This window comes from Canis aureus, chromosome 35 (assembly GCF_053574225.1).
Source record: "Canis aureus isolate CA01 chromosome 35, VMU_Caureus_v.1.0, whole genome shotgun sequence".
In the NCBI taxonomy this organism is placed as follows: domain Eukaryota; kingdom Metazoa; phylum Chordata; class Mammalia; order Carnivora; family Canidae; genus Canis; species Canis aureus.
This window is the reverse complement of record NC_135645.1, coordinates 6,424,331-6,440,027: the sequence shown is the minus strand read 5'-3', so window position 1 is coordinate 6,440,027 and position 15,697 is coordinate 6,424,331. Positions and strand designations below refer to the sequence as shown.

Here is a 15,697-nt window from a genome sequence, read left to right as displayed (position 1 = left end):
TATCTGGGGAAGCTGTCAACTCTATGGAATAGGTTTGACATATATTCACTTACTAGAAAGTCCATAAATATGTTAAATATGAAAAAATTTTTAATGTAATTTTACTACACAAAATTTAAATCACCAAATTCAAAAAAGCATTTTGCTCTATAAACTTGGCTTAAACTTTATTTTGAAAAGCCATGTTAGTAAAATGCATGCCATCTAGGATCAATGAAGGAACAAATCTCTTATGTCTGTACATCAAGAGGTGTCTTAGGAATGTTACAATAATTATTATATTGATATCTGCCATCATGGTAGCCCCTCTGTAAGCGGGACAGGAATCTAGACTCCACCTGTATTCTATGTATGCATTTGCCTGTGGTTCCTGTAGCAGTAGGTGAGACAAAGCAGATGCTGCTTGGTCAGCAGCACTTTCCAACATTCTTTCCTTTTTGTACTAAACTTTGAAAGCTTTGGGTTTGAAACAGCAATGAAGTCCCAATAGTAAGGCTACAACAACAGCACTTGTTTTTACATACTGTTAAGCATTTATTCTTTACCTTTTCTCTTTGGCTCAAATTTGTTAGAAACACTGAATTAAAAAAACATCAAATGAGAGACCAGGTGGCAGAGAGCATTAAGGTCTACTTCAAACACTCATACTCATTCTCCCATCCCCTTTTTTTTTTTTTTTAAAAGGCTTTATTTATTTATTCATGAGACACACGCAGAGAGAGAGGCAGAAACATAGGCAGAGGGTGAAGCAGGCTCCCTAAAGGGAGCCTGATGCAGGACTCAATCCTAGGACCCAAGGATCAAAACCTGAGCCACCCAGGTGCTCCTCCCCTCCTCCTTAATAACAGAACCTTGGTTTTTACCTGGGCACACTGTATTTCTATATAAAGACACATTTCTTAGCCTCCCCAAAAGCTAGATGTATGTGACTAAGTTCTTCTAATGAGATCTAAGTGTGATTGTATCCTAAATGGAAACTTCTAGTAAGTCTTAAAAGTAAAGGGTTGTGCCTTTCTCCTATGTTTCTTTCCTTCTGTGTAGAATGTCCATTTAACAGCTTAAGTTCCAGCAGTCATCTTGGACCAAGAGGTGAAAGCAGCATGCTGACAGTGGAGCAGAAAGAGTTGCTGTGGAGCTGTTATACCATTTTCCTCCAGACTATCTTCCTCCAGACTTTCTTATATGAGAGGAAAATAAACTTCAATTTTATTTGAGAAATAAAAAATTTTAAACTGACAAGAATTATAGTCCTTTTTAAATTTTTTTCTGCTTTAATAATATCATATAGCACTATTACTCATCTTTAAAAGAAAAGGGCTTGGATTTGTGGATCCGGACCAGATGGAAGACATGGATATCTTCTTATTTCTCCCACTAAGTAGAGATGAAAACTCTGGGGATTATGCATAAAAACAAACACAGAAAACTTAGAAAGATGGAAAGAAGTTGGACCAACTAGTGGCCCTAGGACATGAGAAAGGACAAGGCAGTAAATTTACTGGTTTTTCTTTTTTGAATTTTATATATCCCAAATTGGGTGAAGAAGAATCCAACTACCTGGAAACACCAATGAGTGCCAAGAAAAGTCTGCTCTCTCTTGCCAAAAGATCAGGAATAGGCGGCCTGATGAGACAGAAATACTAATGACAATAATCACTCTATTCTAGGTGAACATCATGGAAAAACCACAGCCCAATCAACAAAATCCTAGTGGAAAAGCTAGACTTCTATCCTGGCCCAAAGATAACTAGGTGTTCCATAGTTGGAGTGGTGTCAGAAAAGGCCAAGAGTGTTCCCTGGATTGTCACCACGACTCAATGGAAAAGAGGTGACTCTGATCAGTCCCATCCACAACCCGCTGTGGTGACATCTACCTCTACCTATAACAAGGTAACAAAACATTCTTCCCTGTCCCTGCAGAGGTAGTATCAGAAGAGGCCAAGAGGGAAGTTTGGACTTTGGGCACGATCCACGAGTAACAAGGTGCTCCTCCTCAACCACCCTCCTGCAGTGTCTGTAAGGACTGAGTGGGGCACCTGGACTTTCACCACTGCCCTGTGATAATGGCTTTCTTCACAACCCCCCAAAGGTATCAATGGAGTGCATGTATGGAACTTGGACTTCTACTCTCACCTAATAGTAATGAGGTACTCCCGTCTCAACTGTAGTGTCAAAGGAGTACAGGTAGGGAGCCTGGGCTTCTGCCTCTTCCTGGCAGTATCAAGGAACTTCCTCTCCTGTGGTATCAATGAAGGCTGAGTAGGGAGTCCACTGGACTTCACCCATCATCTAGCAGTAAAGTATCAGTGGAAGCCTACTAAAGCAGAGGATTTAAATAATATTTAAAGTCTTATAATCTCCAAAATGTTCAGGATACAACTAAAAATCACTCATCATACTAAGAACCAGGGAAGTCATGACTTGATTGAGAAAAGACTGAAATGATATAGATGTTGAATTATATATTATAGAATTATACTAGGATTTTAAAGCAGCCACTGCAAAAATGCTTCAACAAGCAATTACTAACATACTGAAAACCAATGAAAACACATTTCTCCAAAGAAGATAAACAGATAATAGACACATGAAAATATGTTCATATTATAGTCTTCAGAGAAATGCAAATCAAAAGCACAGCAAGTTATCACCTCATAGGAGTCAGAATCATAAAGATAAGAAATAGTGTTGATGAGGATGTAGAGAAAAAGGAACTCTCATGCACTGTTGCTGAGAATGTAAATTGGTATGGTCACTATGGAAAATAGTATGAAGGTTCCTCAAAAAATTAAAAATAGAATACCATACAACCCAGTAATTCCACTTCTGAGTATTTTCCCAAAGAAAATCAAATACTAATTAAAAAACATATATGCATTCCTTAGGTTCAATGCAGCATTATTTACAATAGCCAAGATATAGAAGCAACTCAAGTGTACAGCAATAGATAAATGGATAAAGATCTGGGGTGTGCACATACACATAAATATTACTCAACTAAGAAAATCTGCTGTCCACAACAACATGGATGGACTAGAGGGTATTATCCTAAGTTAAATACATCAGAAAAAGATAAATACCATATGATTTCACTTACATGTAAAATCTGAAAAACAAAGAAATGGACTCCTACATACAAAAAATTGGTGATTGCCAGAGGAGAGGGAGGTGGGGGATGGGCAAAACAAGGTGCAAACTTTCAGTTATAAAATAAATCACAAGAATGAGAAGTTCACCATAGAAAATATAATCAATAATATTTTAATTACTTTGTATCATGACAGATGGTAACTACATTTGTTGTGGTGAGCACTGCATAATACATACAATTGTTAAATCACTATGTCATACAGATGAAACTTATGTAACACTGTATGTTAACTATTCTTTGATTAAAAAAAGCACTAGGTGTTATGCTATATGTTGGCAAATTGAATTTAAATGAAACAAAATTTTAAAAATAGAGAAAACCTCAGAGAAGAAATAGAAGATATAAAGAACTGAATAGAAATTTTAGAACTAAAAAATACAATATCCAAGATAAAAAGCTAACTCAATGGGCTCAATAGCAGAATGGAAGTGATGAAGGAATGAATCAAGAATCAGTGAATATGAAGACAGAACAACAGAAACTACTGAATCTGCATGAAGAGAAAAATAATCATTAAGAGTTCATCAAAATTAAAAACACCTTATTGGAAAAAATGAAAAGATAAACTGTAGACTGGGAGAAGATACTTGCAAGCCATCTATCTGACTAGGAACTTGTACCTAGGATATATAAAGAGCCCTCAAAACTCGATAGTAAAAAATTAACAACCCAAATAACAAAATGAATAAAACACACAAACCAATACCTCATCAAAAAGGACATACAGATATCAAATAAACAATAAAAAAAGTTCAACTTTATTAGCCGTTATGCAAATTAAAACCACACTGGGATAGCATGACATACATATTTGAAAATTAAAATACTGTTATAATATTAAATGCTGACAAGGATATAGCATTTGATACTGAAACTGGATCACTCCTATATTGCTGGTAAGAATACAAAATGGTATGGTTATTCTGGAACATAATCTTAGTTTCTTAAAAAACTGAACACTTACCATACAACCTAGCATTTGTATTCCTGGACAAATACTTCGGAGAAATGAAAATTTATGGTCCACATAAAAACCTATACACAAATGTTTAACAGCAGCTTTGTTAATAACTAAAAATCAGAAACAACACTCATGGGTAAATAGTTAAAGCAGTACATTCATACCATGGAATCCTATTCATCAATAAAAAAGAATGAACTATTGATACATGAACAAATATTGATGGACCTCAAGGGCATTATAATGTGTGAATAAAGCTAATTTCAAAAGGCTACATACTGTAGGATTCCACTTAAAACACTGTATGTTAAATGGAATTTAAATAAAAACTTTAAAAAAAAACCCACCATTCTCAAAATGGCAAAATGATAGAGATGGAGAATAAATTAGTTGTTGCCAGAGTTAAGGATGTTGACATAGGTTGTTGGGGGAGAAGATTATGGCTATAAATTAGTAGTAAAAGGGACATTATTTGTGGTAATGGAGCACTTGTATAGCTTGGTAGTGGTAATGATTACATATATTTACATATATGATAAAGTTGCACAGAACTATACACCACCCCCCCCCACACACACACACACACACTTGAATACAAAATTGATGAAATCTGAGAAGGGTCTTTGAATTGTACTCATTGTCATTTCCCGATTTTGGTATACTACAGGAATGTAAGATGTTACCATTGCTGGAAACTGCATGAAAAGTACACAGGAGCTCTCTATATTATTTTTGCAACTTCTTATAAAACTAAACTTTATAATAAAAAGTTAAAAAAAAAGTGTCAAAAAAGCAGGGATTATCATACCTGAGCTGATGCAGCTCATGCTGCCAGGAGATATTTTCTTGCCTTAGCTCTTCTTGCATAATCTGAAAATTTTTTGTCTTATCTTGATACTCCTGAAGTCGAGCCTTCAGTGGACGTAACTCTGTGACTTCTTGGTTGATCTGTAAGTACTGCTGCTGCAGATTCTTCAATTCCTTCAGCTTTAACCAAAGAGAAAGTAAAAGGGTAATTCAGCACATCTCATTTACCCAGCTGTAAGTCATCAGCAGCTCCCTACTGAGTCAGACACCACAACAGATTGTCAGCACCTAACAAGTTCATTAACATATTTCCAACAAGAATCTCTAAAATGGTGAAATACAGGTAGCCAGGATGGTAGGAATCACCCCCATAGAGCCACCATCAAGGCTACAAGGCCTGACCATTCTTGGAACTGCTGAAGTCCTAAGTTGACTCTAGATCTAAAGCTCAGATATAGGACAGACTTAAAGGACCTACAGTTTCTTTGTGGATGGTAACTCCCCAGAACAAGAAATGTAAATATAGACTGACTTTCTATTTAGCTTTGTGCCCTACTTAGGCTTTTAAACTTTCTTATATGGGTATCAACCTTAATTTTAGCTTAGCTGATGTTGACTATAAAAAGAAGGCAGTGATGCCCAGGCCCAGTGGGTTTAAGAGCACTTAGGCTTTGGGGTCCAACATCCTGCCCACATAGGTTGTGTAACTCTATGCATATTCCCTTACATCCTGCCCCAAGCTTTAATTTCCCATACATATACAATTTCCCTTATCTTAATTTCCCTCACCTCCCTTATGGTATTTCTTGTTAGATTATAAGAATTAAATGAGAAAACTAATGGTAATGGTAGTAATGGTGACGGTAATAACAATGAGGATGGTACAAGGATGATGGACTAGCCTTTAATTAACAAAACTGTCTATCTACATTCCAGGTGCATCTTCAAATTCTTTATCCCCAGTACTCATTAAAAGCTTGGCAGTACAAAATGTTAGGACATCTGGATTAAAAAGGGATCTTGAACACACGTCTCTTTCACCCACTCTTGAAACATCAATAAAGCTACAAAAAAGGCATCATTTTATAAGCACAAAACACAAGAACAGGAAGAACAAGAGAGGAGTCAGCAGCAACAAAATTAATTTTGAAAGCTGAAAAGCAGATGCATAAGTGGTATCTGACTTAAAAGATCTGTGAAAGCCAAATCTTAAGCTGGCAATAAGGAAAGCTAAGAACCAATAGAACTTACTCTGCAGAATCTTCAAAAGGCTCAGGAATTAACAGCACCAGGTACCTCTGGAGAAGATGGTGATGGGGGTAGGGAGAAGGTGGTAGCTGAAATAAGGAGGATTAGATGAAAGCTGCTTAAAAAATAATTGCATCCCTAAATACTCTCCTCAGTTCCGCACCTTTGGTTAACTCTGACAACTAGTTTTATTATTTGGAGAAGGTAAAAGAAGTGTCTCCAGACCATGAAATACCAGGCACAGGTACTGCTCTAAAACAAGGGTTATCAGGTCAATATCTGCCTTCTGAAACCTTTCCCCTACTCAGCTTGGACAGCGATGGCATCCAGGCCTTTACCATCCATACAGGAAATGCGAAGTCTTCCCTAGAAAATCTGACCAGCCCAAGCAGAACTAAAGATACCAACACAGGCACTAACCACAAAACGCTTGGCAAGATCACCTTGCAATCACCAAACTCACAGCTGGTAAGCTCCATTCACAAACTTTTTAGACCTTACACTTAAACATGAAGAGTGAATCAAGGATTAACCCTCACCTGAAGAATGGCTATCATTAAGGATAGGAAGAAAGAACTAAAAAAAAAAGTAATTCAAAAGAGTTTAGCAGGGGAAAAAATATAATACACTTGAAGATTTAAGAGAGAATATTAGAAATTAGAAACACTGTTGCAGAAAATATATTAAAGAAAAATTCATTACAAGAAAACATCAAAGAATGAAATTACCACCACTATTATTGGAGAGATAAGAACATACATCCATGTGACAAGAAAGAGAAAAAAAAGAAATCCTTATAAATTAGGAACATGATAGCAAAAATGAAAACCTCAACAAGGGTTTCTAAAAATAAAGGTGAGAAAATTTTCCCAAAGTATAGGAAAAAAAATAGAAAAGGTTAGAAATTATAGATCCAATCCAGAATGTCCCATATCTAAATAACAGGCTTTCAAAAAATAAATAATAAAAGACAACAGAGAAAAAGGACAGGGAAAATGGTAAAACATAATTCACAAGAATCTCCCAAAATTGATGAATATGACTTCTTAGACCCAAAGAAACAGACACAATGAAGAATGAAAATACACCCACATCAAAGTATATTGTCACGAAACTTCAGAATACACAGGACTAAAAAATTCTAGACATTTCAAGAAAGAAGTGAGAAATAGAAAAGGAAACATCATATTTAAAGGATTAGGAAACAGAATAGCTTTAGACTTCTGATTACAATGTAAAATAAAAGGCAAAAGATCAATGTCTTCACAATTTTAAAGGGCAATTATTTTCAGCCTAGAATTCTATACCCAGCCAAACTATCAAGCAAATATGAGTGACAAAAAGACATTTCCAATGAATTTACCACCCCTGTATCTTTTCTTAGGAAGCTACCAAAAGAGTTCTTCCAACAAAATGATGACACAAAACCAAGACACGGAAGACCTGGAATATAAGAAACAGGAGAGTGGTGAAGGGAGATATCCTACGATGAAAACAGTATCCTGGTTCATGTAACAAGAAAGAGACTCAAAATTTTATTCATAAATACAAAATTGATAGGGATAAACATCCTAAGAGGAGATGTGGTTACATGGCACTAAATCTGGAGTTAAATTACATTGATAAATACAAAGAAAACTAAGTAACAACAACAAAAACACAGTTAACTCTAAGACGAAAAATGATGCTGAGGAAAATAAAAGCAACACATCTCAGCTATCATCGCAGTCATAAAAATGTAAACACTGATGTAAACAAAAATCGTGAATTAACCAAAATTTAAATTCCATGAGGCAAATGAGGAAGGGGGTGTATATTGAATATGTGCATATGTACTGCAAAAGCAGAGGGAGGAAAAAGAACTAAACCCTGTTAGCATAAAAGAAAGTTAATAGCTAATCCAAAGAACGAAAACCCAAGATGCATTGTAAATATGATATGTAGATACTGAAAAAACACCAAAATAATAAATTAAGAAAGTTAAAAGCAAATTGCCTTGGGAGAAAGAGAAACAGAGTTGGAGTAGAGATGCTGTTTGTTTTTCTCATCAAACATACAGAACTGAGTGACAGAATTTAAGTGACATATATATGCATTTAACTTTATTTTTTAAACAAAAAATAAGACAATTTTGTTTTGTTTTAAAGCAAAAATATATTTTTTATGCACTAAATATATTCTTTATTCACTCCTCTAATCCAGATATCTAATTGTTAATCTTGAAATAGACCAGATCATCAGAAAGCTGTGTGTCTGGGACTCTATTTTAGACATCTATATAAGGAAATTATACAAAACTATTTTGCTATACAGTTACAGCAAGGAACAGCTAAACTAAACCCTATAAAACAATTATATTTACTATAAAGAAGTAAAAGATGTTTTACAACTTCATACAGTCTTGTCTACGGAAACACAGAAGAAATTTCTTGCAGGCCTCAATAAAGAATAACTATTAAGCTAACTATAAGCTAAGAATAACTATTAAGCTTATCTTTCTTCCTTTTCCCTAAAATATGGACATTGAAATTCATGTATATGGTTTTTTAATTCCTTATTTCTGATGGCTTCCAGAAAACTGGAGAAAAAATTGATGACCAATCTTTCTAAAAAGATATTGTGATACCTCCTAGGGACACTAAATTTACTGCTAGGTCTAATTTTTTTCTCTCTTATCCTCATTTTCTCTCCCTTCCCAGTTACTTGTATTATGAAAACAACTGTTCATATTTTTATATGCTTCTTCAAGTCATTTTCAGAATAGAATGAGTATAGGGGACTTCCAAGAAAGATGGCAGAGTCAGAAGATCCTAAGCTCACTTCATCTGATGGATACAACTAGATAACACCCACATCAGTGTGAATAACCCAGCAAATGACCCAAAGACTGGCAGAACAGACTCTCCATAGCTAAACTTAGAAAAGAGACCACATCAAAAATGGTAGGAAGGGGGTTTCCCTGGGTGGCTCAGCAGTTTAGCACCTGCCTTTGGCCCAGGGTGCGATCCTGGAGTCCCGGGATCAAGTCCAACGTCAGGCTTCTGGCATGGAGCCTGCTTCTCCCTCCTCCTGTGTCTCTGCCTCTCTCTCTCTCTCTCTCTCTCTCTCTTTCTCTATGTCTATCATAAATAAATAAGTAAATCTTTAAAAAAAAAAAAAAAGGCAAAGGCTTGGGGTAAACTTTAAAAAAAGAAAATGGTAGGAAGGATGGAAATACAGTTGGGAACCAAGCTGATCTATTAGACTGTCAATGGGAGGGAGGGACATTACAAGCACAGAGAAGGAGCAGGAGCAGACTCCACACCAAGGCCCCAAGTCACAGAGACCTGCACTGGGAAGACAAATCCCCATAACATTTGGCATTGAGCACCAGACGGTATTAATATCTAGAGTTTTAGATCTGGATCTTTAAAAATGAGCGGCTTGGCTCTGGGAGAGCTGGGGGGCAAGAGGAAACGGAGTCCCTATCAATAAACAGACAGCACAACAAACAGTCCTCCTGAGATGTACCATAAAAGAAGCATTTTGGAAAATGCCTGGGGTACACAGGAAGGAGATTTATTTATTAATCTCAGAGTGTGTGCTGGAGGGTCAGGGATTTTTGGGAGACTTCTTCAAGAACAAAAGAGCTGCTGGGCACCATTTCCCTCCTGCCCCTCAGCCTAAATATGCAGACACCTGCAGGTACAAGGAGAGGACAAATACTCTCCACGGGGATTGCTAACAGTCCACCCCCCTGCTGGGTTCTTCTCCAGACTCACCCCCTCCAACCTGGTCTTACCAGGTGTATATTCAAAGTGGTGCCACAGGTGTGGCATTGTGCAAGCAGCCCCAACAGGGGCCAGTACCACTCCAAAGTGACTCCTGTCCAAGGGAGAGGGGGAAGACAACTACACACAGTAGTTTGCAGCCTTACCAGTGGGCTGGGAGCAGACATCTGGTCTGACTGTAGGCCCTACCCAACAAAAGCCTTCAGTGGGATAACACAGTGAGAGCACCCTGCAGCTTGGTGCAACCAGAGATCCAAGAAATACTTGGTCTTACCTAATTCAAGCCCAAGGCAGCCCCAAAGTAGCCCATTAACAAAACATGGACTGAATTCTGCATACAAAGGGCAAAGGGAGCCCCTGCTGATGACCGAACTACAGGCAAACACAGCTTAGCCAAAACAGGAGGGTGCAACAACACAAATAAGATACTTCTGAAGTGCCGGGTTCTGGTTAACAAGGGAGACTGCACTACAGAGAACCACAGGACCTCTTCTTTATAAGGCTGCTACTTGCAACAGCTGAATTGATGTTGCTGACTTTCCTAACATATACACATGAAATTAAAAATACACTAGAGAGAATAAATCATACAACAGAGATAAGAGAAGTACAGATTAGTAACCTGGAGGACAGAGTAATGGAAAACAATCAAGCTGAACAGGAAGAAGAAAAAAGATTAATAAAGAATAAGAACAGATTAAGGGAACTCAGCAACATCTTCAAAAGTAACATTTGCATTATACAAATCCCAGAAGAAGAGAGAGAAAGGGGGCAGAAAATTTATTTGAAGAAATAATAGTGGGTTCCTCAAAGAGTTAAAAATAAGGCTACCCTACAATCCAGCAATTGCATTACTGGGTATTTACCCCAAAGATACAGATGCAGTGAAATGCCGGGACACCTGCTCCTCAATGTTTATAGCAGCAATGTCCATAATAGGCAAACTGGAAGGAGTCTCAATGTCCTTCCACAGATGAATGGATAAAGAAGATGTGGTCTATATATTCAATGGAATATTACTCAGCCATTAGAAAGGACGAATACCCACCATTTGCTTTGACGTGGATGGAACTGGAGGGCATTATGCTGAGTGAACTAAGTCAAACAGAGGACAATCATCATATGGTTTCACTCATATGGGGAATATAAGAAATAGTGAAAGGGATTATAAGGGAAAGGAGGGAAAATGAGTGGGGAAAATTAGGGAGACAAACCATGAGACTCCTAACTCTGGGAAATAAACAAAGGGTTGCGGAAGGGGAGGTGGTGGGGGGTTGGAGTAACTGGGGGACAATCACTAAGGAGGGCACTTGATGGGATGAGCACTGGTGTTATACTATATGTTGGCAAATCAAACTTCAATAAAAACAAAAAACAAAACAAAAACTCACACTTTCCAGGAAAGGACAAAAATAGATTTTAGTGAATAGAAAGATACCCTGTTTTTGGATAAGTAATGCCATGAAGGTATCAGTTTTCCCTAAGTTAATTTATGAATTTAGCATAGTCCTAATAAGAGAATATGCTTTTGGGACCTGGGTGGCTCAGTGGTTGAGCATCTGCCTTTGGCTCAGGGCGTGATCCCAGGAAGCAGGGAGCCTGCTTCCCCCTCTATGTCACTGCCTCTCTCTTGGTGTCTCTCATGAATGAAAAAATAAATCTTTTAAAAAAATGATAGTGGAAATTTTCCCTAATCTGGGGAAAGATACATAAATCTAGATCCAGGAAGCACAGAGAGCCCTCCAAAAAACTGACCCAGGGAGGTGCACATCAAGACACATAGTAATTAAAATGGCAAAAAGTAATGGTAAAGCATTTTAAAAGCAGCAAGAGAAAAGAACACAGTACATACAAGAAAGCCCACAAAGAAATCAGCTGATTTTTCAGCAGAAAGTTTGCAGGCATGATATACTCAAAGTGCTGAAAGAAAAAAAAAATGCAATCAAAATATATCCAGCAAGGTTGTCATTCAGAATAGAAGACATAAAGAGTTTCCCAAATGAATACATTGTTTGGGAACACATACAAATGAATGTATTCCCAAATACCACCATTAAAATAGCCTTACAAGAAATTTTAAAGGGGATTCTTCCAGTGGCAAGGAAAGACCATAAGCAGGAATAAGAAAAGTAGGAACCACAAAAGCAGGAAAATTAAGTATCTCTAGAATAACTAGTCAAGGGTTTCGCAAAATAAAAATATGTGAAGTATGACACTATACCTAAAACATGGAGGTGAGAGGAGTAAATTTTGGTTCTTTTAGAATGGGTTCAAACTTAAGCAACATTCGACTTAATACAGATTGTTATACCCATAGGATGTTATATACAAGCCCAAAGGTAACCACAAATCAAGAAACTGGCACTAGATATACAAAAGATAAAGGAGTCCAAGCACATCACTAAAGAAAGCCAGCAAACCATGAGAGAAGAGATAGAGAAGGAACAGAGAAAATTTACAAGACAACTGTAAAATGAGTAACAAAAGAGCAATACATACATACCTATCAATATTTACTTTGAATGTAAACGAACTAAACCCTCCAATCCAAAAACATAGGGTGACAGAAAAGCAAGACCCATCTATATACTGTATGCAAGACTCATTTCAGACCTAAAGACACTTGCAGATTGAAAATGAGGGGGATGGAGAAACATTTATCATGCAAATGGATTTCAAGAGAAAGCTAGGGTAGCAATAAAGATAGTAATTTTAGAAACAAAAGACACTACATAATCATAAAGGGAACAACCCAACAACATGTAACAACTGTAAATATTTATGCACCCAATATGGAAGCACCCAAACAGACAAAGCAGCTCACAACAAACATAAAACAAGTAACTGAGAGTAATACAGTAATAGTAAGGGACTAACACTCCACTGAAAGCAATGGAGGGATCATCCAAACATAAAATCAACAAGGAAACAGTGGCTTTGAATGACACACTAGACCAGATGTATCTAACAGGTATATTCAGAACATTCCAACCTAAAACAGTGGAACACACACATTCTTTTCAAGTGCACATGGAAAATTCTCCCGAAAGGACTACTAATGTTGACTAGAAAACCAGTCTCAACAAATTCAAAATGACAGAAGTCATATCTTGCATCTTTTCTGATAATGCTATACAATTAGAAATCAATCCCAAGAAAAAAATTTGGAAAGAACACAAATACACGGAGATGATATAACATGCTACTAATGAGTTGGTCAACCAAGAAATCAAACAGCAAATCAAATAATACAGAGACAAATGAAAATGAAAACACAACAACCTAAAATCTTTGGAAGGCAGCAAAAGTGGTTCTAAGAGGGAAGGTTACAGCAATACAGGCCTACCTCAAGAAGCAATAAAAATCTCAAATAAACAACTTAATCTTACACCCAAAGGAGCCAGAAAGAGAACAAACAAAACCCAAAACTAGTAGGAGGGAAATAATAGATTAGAGCAGAAAGAAACAAAAGGGAAACTAAAAATACAACAGGACAGATCAATGAAACCAGGGACCAGTTCCCAGAAAATATCAATAAAATGGATAAAATGTTGGCTAGACTCATCAAAAAGAGAGGCAGGGAGGGAGGGAGGGACAGAGGGCATGCAAGTGAGCCTTTGAGAACTCAAAATCAGAAATGAAAGAGGAGAAATAACAACTGATACCACAGAAATACAAAGAGATTATTATGAAAAATTATATGTCTACAAATTGGACAACCTGGAAGAAATGGATAAATTCCTAGAAACATTTAATCTACCAAAACTAAAGCAGGAAATATAGAAAATGTGAATAGCCTGATAATCGGCAAAGAAACTGAATCAGTAATCAACAAACTCCCAAGAAACAAGACGGTTTCACAAGTGAATTCTATCAAACATGTGAAGAAGAATTAATCCTGTTCTTCTTAAACTATTCCAAAGAGTAGATGTGGAAGGAAGCTTCCAAATTCACTGTATGAGGTTAGCATTCCTGATTCCAAAACCAGATAAAGACACCACTAAAAAAGAGAATTAAAGGTCAACAACTCTGAAGTATGTAGATGCAAAAATCCTCATCAAAGTATTAGCAACTGGGATCCCTGGGTGGCGCAGCGGTTTGGCGCCTGCCTTTGGCCCAGGGCGCGATCCTGGAGACCCGGGATCGAATCCCACATCAGGCTCCCGGTGCATGGAGCCTGCTTCTCCCTCTGCCTGTGTCTCTGCCTCTCTCTCTCTCTCTCTCTGTGACTATCATAAATAAATAAATAAATAAAAATTAAAAAAAAAAATAAAGTATTAGCAACTAAATCCAACAAGACATAAAAAAAAAAAAAATCATTTATCATGATCCAGTAGAACTTACTCCTGGGATGCAGGGTGCTTCAATATGCACAAATAAATAAACACCACATCAATAAGAGAAAGGATAAGAAGTATATGACCTTTTCAATAAAGTAAGAAAAAGCAGGACACCTGGGTGGCTCAGTGTGTGATCTTGGGGTCCTGGGATCCAGTCCCACATCGGGCTCCCTGCGTGAAGTCTGCTTCTCCCTCTGCCTGTGTCTCTGCCTCTCTTTCTCTCTGTCTCTCATGAATAAATAAATAAAATCTTTAAAAGTAAAAAAGAAAATAAAAAGCATCTGACAAAAAAAATCCATTCGTGATTAAAAAAAAAAAACCTCTCAACAAAATAGGTGTAGAGGGAACATATCTCAACATAATAAAGGCCTTATATGAAAAACCCACAGCTAACATCATAGTCAGAGGAAAAAACTGAGAGCTTTCCCCCTGAGGTCAGGAACAACACAAGGATTTCCTCTCACCACTTTTCTTCACATTGTACTGGAAGTCCTAGCCACAGCAATCAGATAAGAAAAAAAATAAATAAATGGCATCCAAACTGGTAAGAAAGAAGACTTTCATTACTTGCAGATGACATGATATTATATATAGAAAACCATAAAGACACCACCAAAACCACCACCACTACTAAAACTGATAAATGAATTCAATAAGGTCGCAGGATAGAAGATCAATACATAGAAATCTGTTGCATGCCTCTATAATGAACCAACAGAAAGAGAAATTAATAAAACAGTCCCACTTAAAATTGCAACCAAAAATAATAAAAGACGTAGTAATAAGGTTAACCAAAGAGGTGAAAGACCTGTACTCTGAAAACTATAAAACATTGATGAAAGAAATTAAAGATGACACAATCAAATGGAAAGATATTCCATATTCATGGATTGGGAGAGTAAATATTGTTAAAATGTCAATATACCCAAAGCAATCCATAATCAAATGCAATCCCTATCAAAATACCAACATTGTTTTCCACAAAACTAGAAAAAATACTAAAATTTGTATGGAACCACTAAAGACCCTGAATAGCCAAAGCAATCTTGAAAAAGAACAAAATTAGAGGTATCACTATCCCAGATTTCAAGCTATACTACAAAGCTGTACTAGTCAAAACAGTCTGGTATTGACACAAAAACAGACTATACATATAGATCATTGGAACAGAACAGAGAGCCCAGAAACAAACTTGTGATTATTAGTCAATTAATGTATGAAAAATAAGACAAGAATATGTAATGGAAAAAAGACAGTCTCTTCAACAAATGGTGAAATGGGAATGGAATGGAAAACTGGACAGCTACATGCAAAAAATGAAACTTTCTTACACTACATACAAAAATAAATCCTAAATGGATTAAAGACTTAATTGTGAGACCTGAAACCATAAAAATCCTAGAAGAGAGCACAGGCAGTA

The 15,697-nt window shown here is 36.8% G+C and overlaps 1 protein-coding gene across 8 annotated transcripts in view; it reads right to left on the bottom strand.

Moving 5' to 3' along the window:
• The window catches only part of GOLGB1 (golgin B1), a 90,634-nt gene that overhangs the window by 13,136 nt on the left and 61,801 nt on the right, over nucleotides 1-15,697 (bottom strand). For 7 of the 8 annotated variants that reach the window (XM_077884317.1, XM_077884324.1, XM_077884320.1 and 4 more), the window contains one exon: nucleotides 4,921-5,099. In XM_077884317.1, coding sequence (XP_077740443.1) covers nucleotides 4,921-5,099 — 179 coding nt within the window. Of the gene's footprint in view, nucleotides 1-4,920; nucleotides 5,100-6,170; nucleotides 6,257-15,697 lie in introns of those variants that run through there. The other variant, XM_077884325.1, reaches the window with a different exon arrangement.